Source organism: Sapajus apella, unplaced genomic scaffold, assembly GCF_009761245.1.
Source record: "Sapajus apella isolate SASKATOON/1434 unplaced genomic scaffold, GSC_monkey_1.0 scaffold41, whole genome shotgun sequence".
NCBI lineage: Eukaryota > Metazoa > Chordata > Mammalia > Primates > Cebidae > Sapajus > Sapajus apella.
In genome coordinates, this window is record NW_022436981.1 from 5,374,739 (window position 1) to 5,388,835 (window position 14,097).

Here is a 14,097-nt window from a genome sequence, read left to right on the forward strand (position 1 = left end):
CCCTCCCCCCCCACTTACCCCATTATGTTGAGGTTATACAACAAAATCAAATAAATTTTCAAAAAATGATAAAAGCATGACAAACTGAATATTAACAATATTCATATCTTGGTGACACTTCAACCTCTTAATTATATTTTTGTGTATAAACATTCTGAAGGTACTTCCAATTCCTGTTGCTGAAATAGATATATTACATGAAAACACAGTCTAGTCCCCAAACATACACCAACATCTACCAAACATAAAATTGCTCTGACTTCAGAAAGGAAGAAAGCGTACAAAATACCACAGCACTCTCATTCTTCCATCTCCTAGTCATACAAGGCCTCATCTTACATATCCAATACTAGGACTCCATGAAAGTAGGATTGTACCTTTCTGGAATTCAACTGTAAAAACTATAAGTCCATGATAGACAAAGAGGGGTGAGCGGAGCTGAAAAATAAAAGAGGTTCCTGTTGGCAAGAAAGATGGAAACCAATGGCCTAGCTTCAGAGTTCGGAGGCTCTATATGTCATCCAGGTGCCTGGCTTGTTCTATTGAGGGTAGGCAGGTATAAGTAAGGTTTTAGAAGACCTCTGATAGAAAACAACCCAAGGCTAAGCCATTTCCTTCCCACCTTATCCTGATGAACAAATCAGTGTAAAATGGACAAGGACCAGGAAAATATCTTATTATACAAGATTATCTCCTGGCCAGAACTCATTGCTATCAGACCAACAAAGCCCTGTTTCTAGAGGCCTCTCTGAGCACCTGGAATGGCTTTATTAAACAAAACCTCTCTTTGTAATAGGATTTTACCCAGTTGCATGTTTAAGACTAGCAGTTTGGAAAGAAAAGACTTTCCTTAGAAAAACATCTTAAATATAAATATCCCAATGCAAAAATCTGAGGAACAAGCCTAAACTATTGGAAGAGATAGTTATGCCTGAATGAAACTACTGTAATTTAGTTTGAAAAGCATATTGCTGAGGTACTGCTTTCACAGAAGGATAGGATCGGGCTTTGTTTGATTTGGCACTTCCATTATTTTTACAAAATAGGATATTGTTTTAAGGACACAGGCATAGTAGTTTATAAGGTTACCATGGTCATAAGAATGTCTAAGATCATTGTATTAAATTGCTGGCTGCTGCTGGATCAGTTTTTACTTCTACAACTTGCTGTATTCTCAAGAATTTTTAAAATCAGATTGCAAAAGAGAGTTTAGAAATGTAGCTCACCATAATCTAATCTATAAATGCAACTACTAAAGGAATGGAGTTGCTTTTGTAATAAAGTGAATAATGAGAGGGCAGTTCCAGATATTTAATTATCTACCAGGATGTTCACATTGTTTTCTACTAATTGGATAAATCTGCAACAGAACAAATATCCTGCCTAGCCACTTACAGAGCAGTTTAATGCAATTCTGATCCTTGACTAGATCCTACACTAGAGGAAAAAAAAAGTATATTATCCACCAAGGGCCTTATCGGGTCAACATACAATATTGGCAAATGAAAGGCAAAGAATTGTAACCCTACTAAATTTATTGAGGTTGAAAACTGTAGTATGTTTTCTGAAAATAATAGTCTTATTGTCAGAAAATATATGCTAAAGTATCAGGGAATAAAAGGCCATAAAATTAAGAAAACTTATTTTGTCCATGTATTTATGTGTATATAAGCATATACTTATATATTATATATCACATAATGTTATATAATATATAATAAGCTATTCTATAATACATATTTTATAATGTTAAATCTATATGTGATTTTTTTTCTCTTTCTTTTTTTTTTTTTTTTTTGTGAGATGAATTCTCTCTCTGTAGCCCAAGCTGGAATGCAGTGGCATAATCTTGGCTCAATGCAACCTCCACCTCCCAGGTTCAAGTGATTCTCCTGCCCCAGCCTCCCAAGTAGGGAGGGACTATAGATATGCACCACCACATCTGGCTAATTTTTGTATTTTTAGTAGATACAGGGTTTTACCATGTTAGCCAGGCTGGTCTTAAATTCCTGGGCTCAGGTGACCTGCATGCCTCAGCCTCCCAAAGTGTTGGGGTTACAGGCATGAGCCACCATGCCTGGCACTGTAGGTGTATTTTTTATGTAGAGAGAATTATAAAGCAAAAGAGCAACATGTTAATAATAGGTAAATGTGGGCACGGGTATATAGGTATTCTTTGTACTGTTGTTGCAACTTTTCATAAGTTTGGAATTATGTGCAAATAAAAAGATTTTTTTTTTATTGAAAAGAGGGGGGAATTGAAGCTTTCCCCAGACAGGCTTCCAGTAAATAATTGTCCTATTCAAGTTTATGTAGGCTTAGTCTGATAGGACCCAAATAGGATGTTTGCCTCTGTCCAATTTTCACTTGACTTTTGATCATTAACATCATCTTTTGGCTCCTCTGAGCCAAGTGGAAGAATTGTCTTGGGCTACATAAAATACACCAACAATAGCTAATAAGCTAAAAAAAAAAAAAAAAAAAAAAAACTCATAATGTTTTAAGAAAGCTTATGGGCCGCATTCAAAGCTATCCTGGGTGATGGATTGGACAAGCTTGACTTACACAAATCAACAAGAGGAAGCAAAATGAGTTGCAAGTTTTTTTTAACTTTATCTAAATTTTTCATTATAGAAGTAGCATGTACTTAGTACAGAAAGCTTGGGGAAAGTAGAGAAAACTAATAAAGAAAAAAAAAAGAAAAAGAAACCCATACATAAATACCACCCACCACACTGGGGGAAAAAATTGTCATTTTGGCCGATTTCCATTCAGTCTTATTCACAAGTTTTAAAACAGTTGGAATTATATTCTATAAAGTATGTAGGTTGGTGGGTTTTTTTTCCTTTAACCTGGATTTCCTGGCTAAAATAAAAAATTTCATAAAATCTTCAATGTCTACATGACAGTCCATTCTAATTTACTTAAGTTATTCCTCTAAAACTGTCCCTCTGTTATTTCCAATTTCTATGAGACATGACACTTAGATAAAAGTTTAAGATTTTTGTGCTTACATCTTTGTTTCAGTATTTCTTATTATACTTTTATGATAGATTCACAAGAATGGAATTGCCATGCCAAATGGTATAAATATTTGTAAGACTACAAAAAGCCAAACTGCTTTCTAGAAAAGTAAATATACCCCTCTCTCTTTAAGGGGAGACAAAACAGCTGAATGGGGTTATCAAAACTGGGCTGAAGTTTCATTTAGGATTTAAAGAAAGGGAAGTTACTTCACAGTCCTAAAAACTGCAGTCTTCGGATCAAACTTAGCTCTGGGACAAATTCTGCAAGCTATTGTTTGTCCTCAAAAGAGGAAAGGCCAAAATATTCCAGCCTGTATTCAACACAGGCTGACTACCAGGGAAGAGATGCAATGCTGAGCCTCAGATGGTGACTGACATATTCTGCTTTTGGGATCTACAATCCAAATGACCATCCTACTCTCCTGATAGACATGGGATCCTAAAAATTTAAGTGGGGAAAAAAATATATATATATGAGGAAATTGTCAGGAATCTAAAAGCAAGATTCTGATTGAAAAAGCAAACTTATGACAAGCTGGGTTTTGCCCCCTTCATTTGCTTCACAGTCTAACGGATAGGAAAAGTAAGTGCTCCAACAGCCAGGAGTCTCGTCCCATCTGTCCTGAAAAAATAACTATTGTCTTGTTTGGATCAATGTTGCCAAACTTCTCTGAATTCGAATTTCTCATTTGTTAAACGGCAAGGTCAAACAAAGTCCCTAAGCGTCACTCAGTCTCTGATTCTGCAGCATTCTTCTGTTTTAAAGGTGCCAAGGGGAAAAGGAGGAAGAGAGATTTTTCTCTCTGAATGCATTACTTCTAATGAGACAGTCAATCTCTTTTTCTATAACACGACTAGATTAAGCAGTGCTTGGTCTATGAAAGAGATTCCACAAACTATGCATTCCCATTCCTTCAGAAAACAGGGACTATGGAAAAAGTGGCAGTGAGATCTGTGAGCAAGGAGAAAAGAGAGAAGGCTCACCATGGCCATTGCAGTAGTAGATCCACTTCTCCCGGTTCTGGGTTGGCGTTATGGATTTCTTCAGCCCTGCCTTTTCCACAATGGCACTGGGATCCTGCCGGGGCCCCTTTTTCAGAGTCCTCGAGCTTTTCCGGATACTGCACACTACAATCACCACAAGCACCAGCAGCAGGAAAAGCACAATCATCCAGGGCAAATGCTCATTGATGTCAAAATGCTTGTGTAGGTTCTGTCTAGGATGTCCCCTCTTGGAGCCCTTGATGGGCGTGCTGGACTTCTCGCCCCCAGTGGCCTCCATGGACGGCAGCAGCTTCAAAATGTGTCTGTGGTGGGGGCCTTGCTGGTGGTTGACTACCTGAAGGTTTGGGAGGGTCTTGTTCATGTCTTCCTTCCCCCTTGCTGAGCTTGTGTTGTCAGGGACTGTCCCTTCCTGGATGCTACTTGATACCTTTGGTCTAACAGAGGCAGAAGAGTTGGATTCTGTTGAGTTCATGCCTAGAAAAAAGAGTAAGGAGGGGGGAAGAGCTTTTCCATATTTGGGGATCTATAAATTCCCTCCTTTCCCTGGTCATCTCCAAGTTAGGCCAGATAATCAAAGATGAGATGACCTTTGGGCCTTAAGAATAAATTATGTTGCACATTTTCATAAAGGCCCTAACAGTACCTTCATGTAGAAGGTAAAAATGGAACTAAACTCCTTTCTTACACCAAAACCAAGGGCATCCTTAAGGATCCAACACCTGAGCTTGACAGCAGCTTCTCCTGTACTTCACATACTGAGCAGACACATTTATGTGCAGAGATCTAGTCAACTCTTATTTTGAGTTTTCAGAGAATGAGTTCAAATTTAATACTTTTGTCCATCCTCCTTCTCCCATCTTTTGACTATTTCATGATGCAGTGGTAAAACTGAGAATATGACTAAGAAAAAGAAAATAATTCAAATGCAAATTTGACTAGTGAAAGACTTGGTGGGACAGGTCAGTGAATAAAAGCATCTGTTATCAATAGATTAAACAAGATTTGGGCTGGTAGCTTAGTGGACTTCTTTCAGAGAAGCCTCCACAAGTAATCTTCATTAAGAAGTATGAGAGATGGGAATTTTGAGTCCCAAGAGACAGGACTTGGCCTAAAGAAAGCTGGAGTGGCCATCTGAGCTCTTGGAGTCTGTTTCTTCATTTCAACTGGCAGTTGTAAAAAGGTTCTCTTCATAGGGTTACCATGAAGGCTAAATGTAATCATGCATGAGAGTACAGTAGGAGGAACAACTCAAGTTGGTCATCATCTCATGAAAATTACATTCACTCAAAAAGTATTTGAAAATAAAGGTTAAATTTTATATTCTGCTTGAGGTTCTGATAGAAAGCTTGAATAATTGACACAAAGAGTAAAGTTAAAATCATTGGTAAGAAATAAAGTTATTATTTTCCAGACATGAGTGCTAGTTACCTTCAATCTGATATGAATTTGCTTATGATGCTTTTAACTTTCCTTCCCATTCTTTGCCCCACCTGGATTCAAAATCCAGCCCTCGCTTCCGGATGTAATAGTATTTTCTCCCTTTCTCCCTATTTCTCTGCTCCTGGCTGTGTCTGCCTGGGACTGACTCCATGTTGGAAAACTTTTAATCTGGAAGGAACCTTAAACATCTAAATCATTCATTTGCTTGACAAGTTTGAAACCGAGGCCTGAAGAGGTTAAGTGACTTACATAAGGTCACACGCTGTCCTTGTTTCTCTCGGTTCATATTTTATAGCTTGATGTGACCTAGTTTTTAGATATTTCATCTCCCCTAATAGAAAACTTCTGAGTCTAAATGTTTCTAATAAGTCCAAAGAAGCCAGATTTAATTAGCCACCATATGAAGGCCTCTTCTCCAAGGGGTGACTTTGGAATATACAAAATGGAGAAAACATCTTTGGTACAAGCCCACTCTTGGTAGCTCCACTGGGCTCAAAACCTTCCTCAAATAAATAATTCATGAGGTTAAGTTACCTTTGGGAACATAAGTGGAGGAAGGGACTTCATGGGATTCCATGTGCTCAGAGGCTGAAAAGATGGCTGTGCCAGGGGAAGGTGAGGTGGAGCTGGAGAAGGGCGGGAGTGTGCCGCAGAGGTTGTCTGCCTCCTTGGTCCCCGGCTTGATCACCACCAGGTTCTGACTCAGACAGTCTGTGTATGCTTTGCATTTCATCACACTAGAAGGCACATCTGAGAAGGTACCCCGAGCACACTGCTTACACCGCACATCCTCAGTCTCTGTCCCTTTCTTCCGCACACCCCAACCCACGGGACACACTGTATGGGGGGCACAGGTAGCGTTAGACTGGAACATGCCAGGTGGGCAAATGCATTCTCGGTCAGTCAAGGCAGCACAAGGTAATTTCTCAATCATTGGCCATGGGCATGGCTGACTACAGTCATGGCATTTCTCTATGCCATTCTCATGCCTGGTATAGGTCCCCACAGGGCAACGGCTGCAGACGCGCAGGCTCGTGTTGGTACAATGCTCAGAGACATAGGTTCCTGCTGGACACTTGTCACAGGTTAGCACCTGGCCGGTGGCACGGTCAACATGGCGGTATGTGCCAATGAGATTTGAGGGCTTCTGTTCTGGCTGAGCAGTGGTGGTGCTAAGGAATCCAAGCTGAAAGAAACAGAAGGGCAGGGAAAGGGAAAAGAAAAAACAAGATGTTACATAGAAGCAGAGAAGAAAAAGGGCCAACAATTTCAGCACCACCATCATCATTCCTGTTAAAGATCTGACCAGGACTGCATCCTCTTGACAGGACTGCTGCAACATAGTAGAAAAAGAGAAACGAAGACTTATATCCCACCCTAGTGCTTGACCTACTGGCTGTGATGCCTTGGTTTTAGTGCCTGACCTTTGTCTCTACGTCCTTATTTTCCATGTGTAAAATGAAACTGACAATGCCTCTCAAATTGATTATAAAAATCAGTTGAGAATATGTGTGTGAAAACATGTTGTAGCTGAGATTTAAAATGTTATATACGGCAGGGTGCAGTGGTTCACACCTGTAACCCCAGCACTTTGGGAGGCTGAGGCATGCAGATCACCTGAGGTCAGGAGTTCGAGACCAGCCTGGCCAATATGATGAAATCCACCTCTACTAAAAATACAAAACTAACCAGGCATGGTGGTGCATGCTTGTAATCCCAGCTACTCAGGAAGCTGAGACATGAAAATCACTTGAACCTAGGAAGTGGATGTCACAGTGAGCTGAGATCGCACCATTGCACTCCAGCCTGGGTGACAAGAGCAAAACTCCACCTCAAAAAAAAAAAAGTTATATACTAGTCAAAATCCAAATGCAACAAGAAAATTATTTGCTTAATAGTTGTATTCCTTTTCCCAATCCCAATGTTAAGCTGCCATTTCGTGATGCCAGGACAAATCAACTGAGAACCTGGAAGGCATACATTCAAGTTGCCACTTCCACAGCACCAGACTGCCTGTTTGGCATTACCCGATAGTCATGGTGTGATTTTTTCAGACAGTTTGCCTACATGAAGCTAAACTTTTCGTTTTTATTTTTCAAAACGAGGCAGGCCCTTGGCATTTTTGTAATGTGCTTTAAACAACAGAGTTGATGCTTTTTGATTCACACCCTGTTTGTTCAGCCTCTGAAAACCATAGCTAGGAAAGCATGGGCCTGCAGTCACCCAGGAGAGGAAGCACAAAGCTAGACCCAGCAAGAGGGGGTCAACAGGCACTTAGGGGAAAGGAAATTATATTTGTGGGACTAAATCCTGAGGTTCTTCTGAGAAGAGAGGGGGGGAGATTATTAAGAGAAAGTTTTTCTGCGTTAATGAATATTGAGAAGTTCCAACAGTTTTTACTATCCTTTATGAAGTTTATGTGTCAAGAAAATCATGGCTGCCTCAAACTATCAGCTACCCAGCAGGACAAATTCCTTCTAAACTGGCTTCTATACCAGTGACTAAGAGAATAAACCAGAATTTTTTTCATAGTGATCAGAAACTGTCTGTCTTTTTAGCACCTTGACACTTAATTCAAGGTTCAATTCCCTCCCACCCCAAAATTTAACTAGTTGAATCAAAAGTATTTCCCTGGAAGTCCCTTCCCCTATCCCAGAGCTGCTCATCTAGTTAAATGACAATATAGAAAACTAATTTTCAGTTTATGAGGGTATATTCACTTTTTCTGTAGAGACCCTCCCCTCACAAAAAAAAGGACAGTTATTGATTCTCTTGTTAAGAAACTTAACCTCATATTGGAGCCTGAAAAAAAACCTCCTGCTTCATTATCAATTCTGTAATGTCTTCCTCTTTCCCTTCTAACTTTACCTTTCCTTTTCTTGCTCCTTCTACTGGCAAAAAAAGCCCCAGCCACCTTTTTCTGAGCACAGCAGATGCACTGGATAAAAGGACCCATCCTGTGGAGCCCAAGTTACAGTTGTCAAGAATACCAGCCGGGCACAGTGGCTCACGCCTGTAATCCCAAACCTTCAGGAAGCCAAGATGGGCAGATCATTTGAGGTCAGGGGTTCAAGACCAGCCTAGTCAACATGGTGAAACCCCATCTCTACTAAAACTACAAAAATTAGCCAGGTGCGGTGGCATGCACCTATAATCCCAGCTACCCAGGAGGCTGGGGTGGGAGAATTTCTTGAGCCTGGGAGGCAGAGGTTGCAGTGAGCCAAGATCGAGCCACTGTACTCCAGCCTGGGATGACAGAGTGAGACTCCATTTAAAAAAAAAAAAAGAATACCAACAACAAGATTAGACCCTATCTCTCCACTAAAGACCCAACCCAACAGGTTGCAAAAGTGGCTCTGCTCTGTACTTCCTGGAGTGTCTACAGGCAAAAGCAGTTTTAGATAGCTGCAGTGTTCTGAAAGTTTGAAAGCTGTATTAGTAACCCAAATGGCAGGTTATTACACTTCAATTAATGAAAGAAGAGAACCAAACCCAAGATCTGGGCAGGGGATGGTGGTCAGTGATGAATATCACTCTGGCGTGCTGTGTGATCTAAGTCAGTCTCCCTACCTGTGTGGGAGGATGAGCAGTCAGACACCTACACACACTCATGAGGGTGGCTCTGCAGAGCGAGCACAGGAGGTCATGAATAGCAAGTATGTGTGTATTTGGATGTGGAGTTGGGGTAGGCTTCCTACAGCTTTCTGCATTTCCCCCCAAATATGCACTTCTAAATCTGAAGTAGGGAACTCTGATTACTGAGTTACCAAAGAGATTTACCTAGCTGTACATAAAACCCACCTCCAAACTCCACAGCCCCCACACTCTCTCAGACTTTCAGTGGATTTTAGAGCTCTTTGCTCTTTTGGAATAACAGATCAAGTTTCTAATTAAAAGCAAAACTCGGCCCTGTTTAAACTGTATCATACTAGGTAACCCACTTTAGACAATGTGTCGCTAAAAACAGACCTTTAAATTACCTCATATAACAAGAGACAATTCCAGCTCCCACAAGCAGAGCCAACAAACAATGATCCCTCTGCAGTCGTGCCTGGGCTGAACACTAGAAGTGAGATTTGTGCAAAAACTAGACACTATGAATTCATTAGGCAAATACTTATTGAAGACCTAACAGGTGTGTGCATGACACCATGCCATGGGCTGAGGACAGAACCTTGAGAACCCTATTCCAGCCCTTCTGAAGTTTACATTCTAGGCTGGGACAAACAAAAAAAAGAATACACCAGTAATTTCTCAATTAGAATTGAGATCACTACTGCGAAAGAGAAATACAGAATCTTATGAGGAAAGTTAACAGGTGTTTCCTAGCTCAGGGAAGTTAAAGAAATGTTTTGGACACAGCACATAAGGATGGCGAAGCAGAAATTAACCCCAGGCAAGAAGCAGTGAAGAGGGGTTAGGCAGAGGGAACACCAGAGCAAAAGTGTGAAACAGAAGGAAGCTCAGCACAGCTAAAAAGCTTGTGGCTCTATCTGAAGATGCAATAGAGTGGCCACAGTTACATCTAAAGAGGCTCCATGTGCTGATCTTAATTCAAAATGCAATGAGAAGTCATTAAATGTTTACATAATAAGTGGGAGGAAGAAGCATATAAATGCATCTGTGAATAAAAAAGCTATCTGCTTCAGAGCAGAGGGTGAAAGTGGTATGGGGGAGAATAGACGAGAAAACCCAGTTGGAAGGTGAAAGCCAACATGGAAGGTAGTGGTGACCAGGACTAGGGTGGCAGATGTGGAAATGGAGAGAAGGTGACAGATTTGAGGGCTCAGGTCAGCTGAATTTGGTAAATGATTACGTAAAGAAGGGGAAAAAAGAAAGAAACGAGTGGTTTTCAAATAGACCTTAAGAGAGCACTGGACAGAACACAGTTCTCAGGATGCCCCTTGGACCAGGGAGGGGTGGGAGGTAGGCTCCAAGCCCCCCATCTCTGTCTAAACCAAGCAGCTCCACTTTACCAATTTGCAAATGGGGCTTTCCAAGTAAGAATTCATTTGCAGGAGGGTTTCTTCCTAAAACATGTCTGAAAATTACTGAACTAGATAGAGGGACCTCAAAGGCCTTTTCCAATTCTGAAGTAAACAGTTAACCCAATCTGTCCTACAAAGCTGGAGGGACTGCTCTTTTGCCTGATTGAAACCCTGCTAGAGGAAGAGTTGGCAATGTCCCTTTCTCTTTACAGAGACTCAAATGGCACTTGAGAAAAGCCATTTTCCTGGGCCTTTTAGTCAACTCATGATCTAAAACTAGGGCTTTTCCCACTAGCCTGGTGGCAATCCTCTGATTTCTGAGAAAATTAAACCACTGTAAAAATCATTCCCAATGTTGATCTGGGAGTGAAGCAATGGGTAATGAGGGTGAGGTGGATCCCATTCAAAAGTGGCATTTAAGAATGATTTCGGCCAGGCGCAGTGGCTCTCACCTGTAATCCCAACACTTTGAGAGGCCAAGGGTGGCGGATCACCTGAGGTCAAGGAGCTCTAGACAAACCTGACCAAAATGGAGAAACCCCATCTCTACTAGAAATACAAAATTAGCCAGGCGTGGTGGCGCATGCCTGTAATCTCAGCTACTTGGGAGGTTGAGGCATGAGAATCGCTTGAACCTGGGAGGCAGAGATTGCAGAGAGCCGAGATCACACCATTGGACTCCAGTCTGGGCAACAAAAGTGAAACTCTGCTTAAAAAAAAAAAAGGTTTCTGTATAACAGGACAACAAGTTGAGACGCCACCCAAAGCTAATGCTAGGAAAACACCTGAATCAGGGGACACAATCACTGAAAAGTGCAAGAAGGTGGGAGCCAGAAGATCTGAGGCTGAGTCCTACCTGGTCAAGATCCTTAATTCCTTCATTTGTACAGAGTTGGATAAACTAAACCAGAGGCTCACCAAAGCCTCAGGTCTCAAAGGCAGCATCAAAATTACCTGGGAAGCTTTTTAAAAAATTAACATCCCAGCCCCATCATCTAAGATCATTGTGAGTCTGCAATGGGGCCAGGAGTTTATTTGGTTTTAGCTTTGGTTCATTTTCTTTTTCAGCTTTCCAAGTGATTCTGATGCTCATCCAAGTTCTGGACACCCTGAACTAAGGGCTCTAATCTCTGATTCTGAGACACATTTTGGAGAGACCACCCAGTCGCACTCCCTGCACCACTCTCTCAGCCTCTTAACCAATCTGGCACATTGTTTTAATATTGCCAGGTATTAATTAGTATTTTTATGATGAAAATAAATATTTGTGTAATAATTCTAACAATTAAGAAATATAGAGTAAAACATTTAAGTCTCTGCTCAAATCTACTCATCTACAGAGAGATTCACTCTTAATTTTGGTGCACATGTTTCCAGACACTTTTCTGAGCATTTGCACTTAATATATACATACATGCATGCATACCTTAAATTGGCTATTCTCATGGATTTTTGTTTTGTCTTACATACCCAACGGGGACTGTCTACACACAGTGTTCTGTGATTTGCTTTTGTTCATCTTCTAACACTGCATCACTAAACTTTGCAAGTCGGAATAGGTTGTATTCACCTCTAACCCTCTAAGTGTTTACAATTATATCTGCCAAGTTCCACCTTCCCTGTGAAGCCTTTAAAACTATTCCTAGACACCCAGATTCCAAGTAGATGAGTGAACTCTTCATCACATTTCCTGTTTCTGTTCATCATATTGGTGCCTAATTACATATTGTCCTGTGATGTTTGCTGATGGCCTCATAAGTGTATATATACTTATCTTCCCATAATGATTATAAGCAGCTCAAGGCCAGGGACAACCACATAGATTGCATTTCCTCCCTTGCACAACTACCTCAATAATGAAGATCATGGAAATAAGAAGCAAAGCATCCTTCAAACCAGGGGTCAGCAAACTAAATCCTACATGCCATTTGTTCTTATAAACACGATTAGAATTCAGCCATTCATGTAGGTATTGACTATGGCTGCTTTCATGTTACAGTGGCAGAGTTGGATAGTTGCAAAAGATACTTTATGGCCTGCAAACTTAAAATATTATCCAGCCCTTTATAGAATGCACTATATATACTATATGCTGGATAATATACTATCCAGCCCTTTATAGAAAAAGTCTGTCAACACCTGCATAATGCAGTCAAAAGAAATATAAAAAAATACAGAGAGCGGAAGATCACTCACAGGAATCATCAGACCTCTGAGAGTTTAGCAATGAGTACTGAGATCTTGGCTTCCTTTCATGACGCCCACTCTAACTCACACACCAAATCCATCCTTTCATCCCCTGCCTAAAACTCTCAATCACTTCCCACATGACTTAGATGAAAGGCAAAGTCTTTAACAGAGATATGATTTTCTCTGGAATGCCATCCCTGACCGCCTCTTCACTAATGAAAACAAGTTTCACAAGATCCCCTCATTCCCTTTTTCCCCCCTCCAAGTATGGCTACCATAATTTTGTACTTACACATTTTTCTGTTTAGCTTGTCTTCCCCTGTGGATCACAAGCTTCATGAGAAGAAGGATCAGGTCTATTTCATTTACTGGTGCTATCCAAGCCCTCAATGAACCAATTCACAGTAATATCTGACAAGTGTTAGCTAAATAAATGAATGAATGGACTTACAGATCATAAATAATTAGAATCAGCATGTTAAAAGTGGTCATAGAAAAGGTTGCTAAAGATGAGCACAGGTTTAAAAGGGAGCAGGAGAAAACCCAAAGCCTTCACAATGTAGCCACAATAACTCAAGAGATAAAGCAGTCTGGTCTTATACCCTTCAGTAAAAGGGCAAATACTTCATTTCACCTCCAAAGACCCTCAGGACATCACTCTGTTTTAACAGAACTACAAATGGCTGACAAGAATTACACTCTGCAGGGTGCTTAAGGTGACAAGCAAATGTATCAAAGAGTTAAAACATTCCCTTCTCATTTCTTTCCTTTCTTTTTTTTTTTGGTGGGGGGCGGGGTCTTACTACGTTGCCCAGCCTGATCTCAAACTCCTGGCCTCAAGGGTTCCTGCCACCTTAGCCCCTCAAAGTGCTGGAATTGTAGGTATGAGCCACTGTACCCAGCCTTCCCTCTTATTTCTTTAAAAAAGGTAATACTAACTTGTCGATTAGAATTATAAGCAGCAATTTTCCTCTAGAAATTATCTATGCTCCATCCTAGTTGAAACATGAGTTGTTTGGAAAATTTCATCTATCTAGGGCATTTATTTCACCAATAATGGATAAATGAGGCAAATATCAGTGTGCCTTCCCAAACTGTACAGGATTTATGAGCACCATAAATGCCCACTGAATGATTAAAAGGTAAACCCAGAACAATACAAATTTCAAAAGAGGGAGGAGGTAGCTCTAAATAACCAACTGTAAAGACTCCCTGGGCCTCCGCGTTCACCCTGGTGAGCCACATCACACCTGTCCTGTTGTCACGTCTATTCTAGAGATGGGCCTAAGGACAAGAAGCACCCAGATTTGCAAAGACATGTCAGAATGTCGATGCCTATTTATTCTTTAACAATTCTTACTCCATGACCTCATCCTTCAAACAAACAAAAGATTCCTCACAGCTGATGGTTACAACATATTTCTGTCATTCTTGCTCCCTATCAAATT

The 14,097-nt window shown here is 40.7% G+C and overlaps 1 protein-coding gene across 3 annotated transcripts in view; it reads right to left on the bottom strand.

Annotated features, from left to right (window-relative positions):
* The window catches only part of TNFRSF21 (TNF receptor superfamily member 21), a 73,103-nt gene that overhangs the window by 43,994 nt on the left and 15,012 nt on the right, over positions 1–14,097 (bottom strand). For all 3 annotated transcript variants that reach the window (XM_032299627.1, XM_032299629.1, XM_032299628.1), the window contains exons 2-3: positions 6,006–6,657; positions 4,011–4,505 (exon numbers count right to left, since the gene is read on the bottom strand). In XM_032299627.1, coding sequence (XP_032155518.1) covers positions 4,011–4,505; positions 6,006–6,657 — 1,147 coding nt within the window. The remainder of the gene's footprint in view (positions 1–4,010; positions 4,506–6,005; positions 6,658–14,097) is intronic.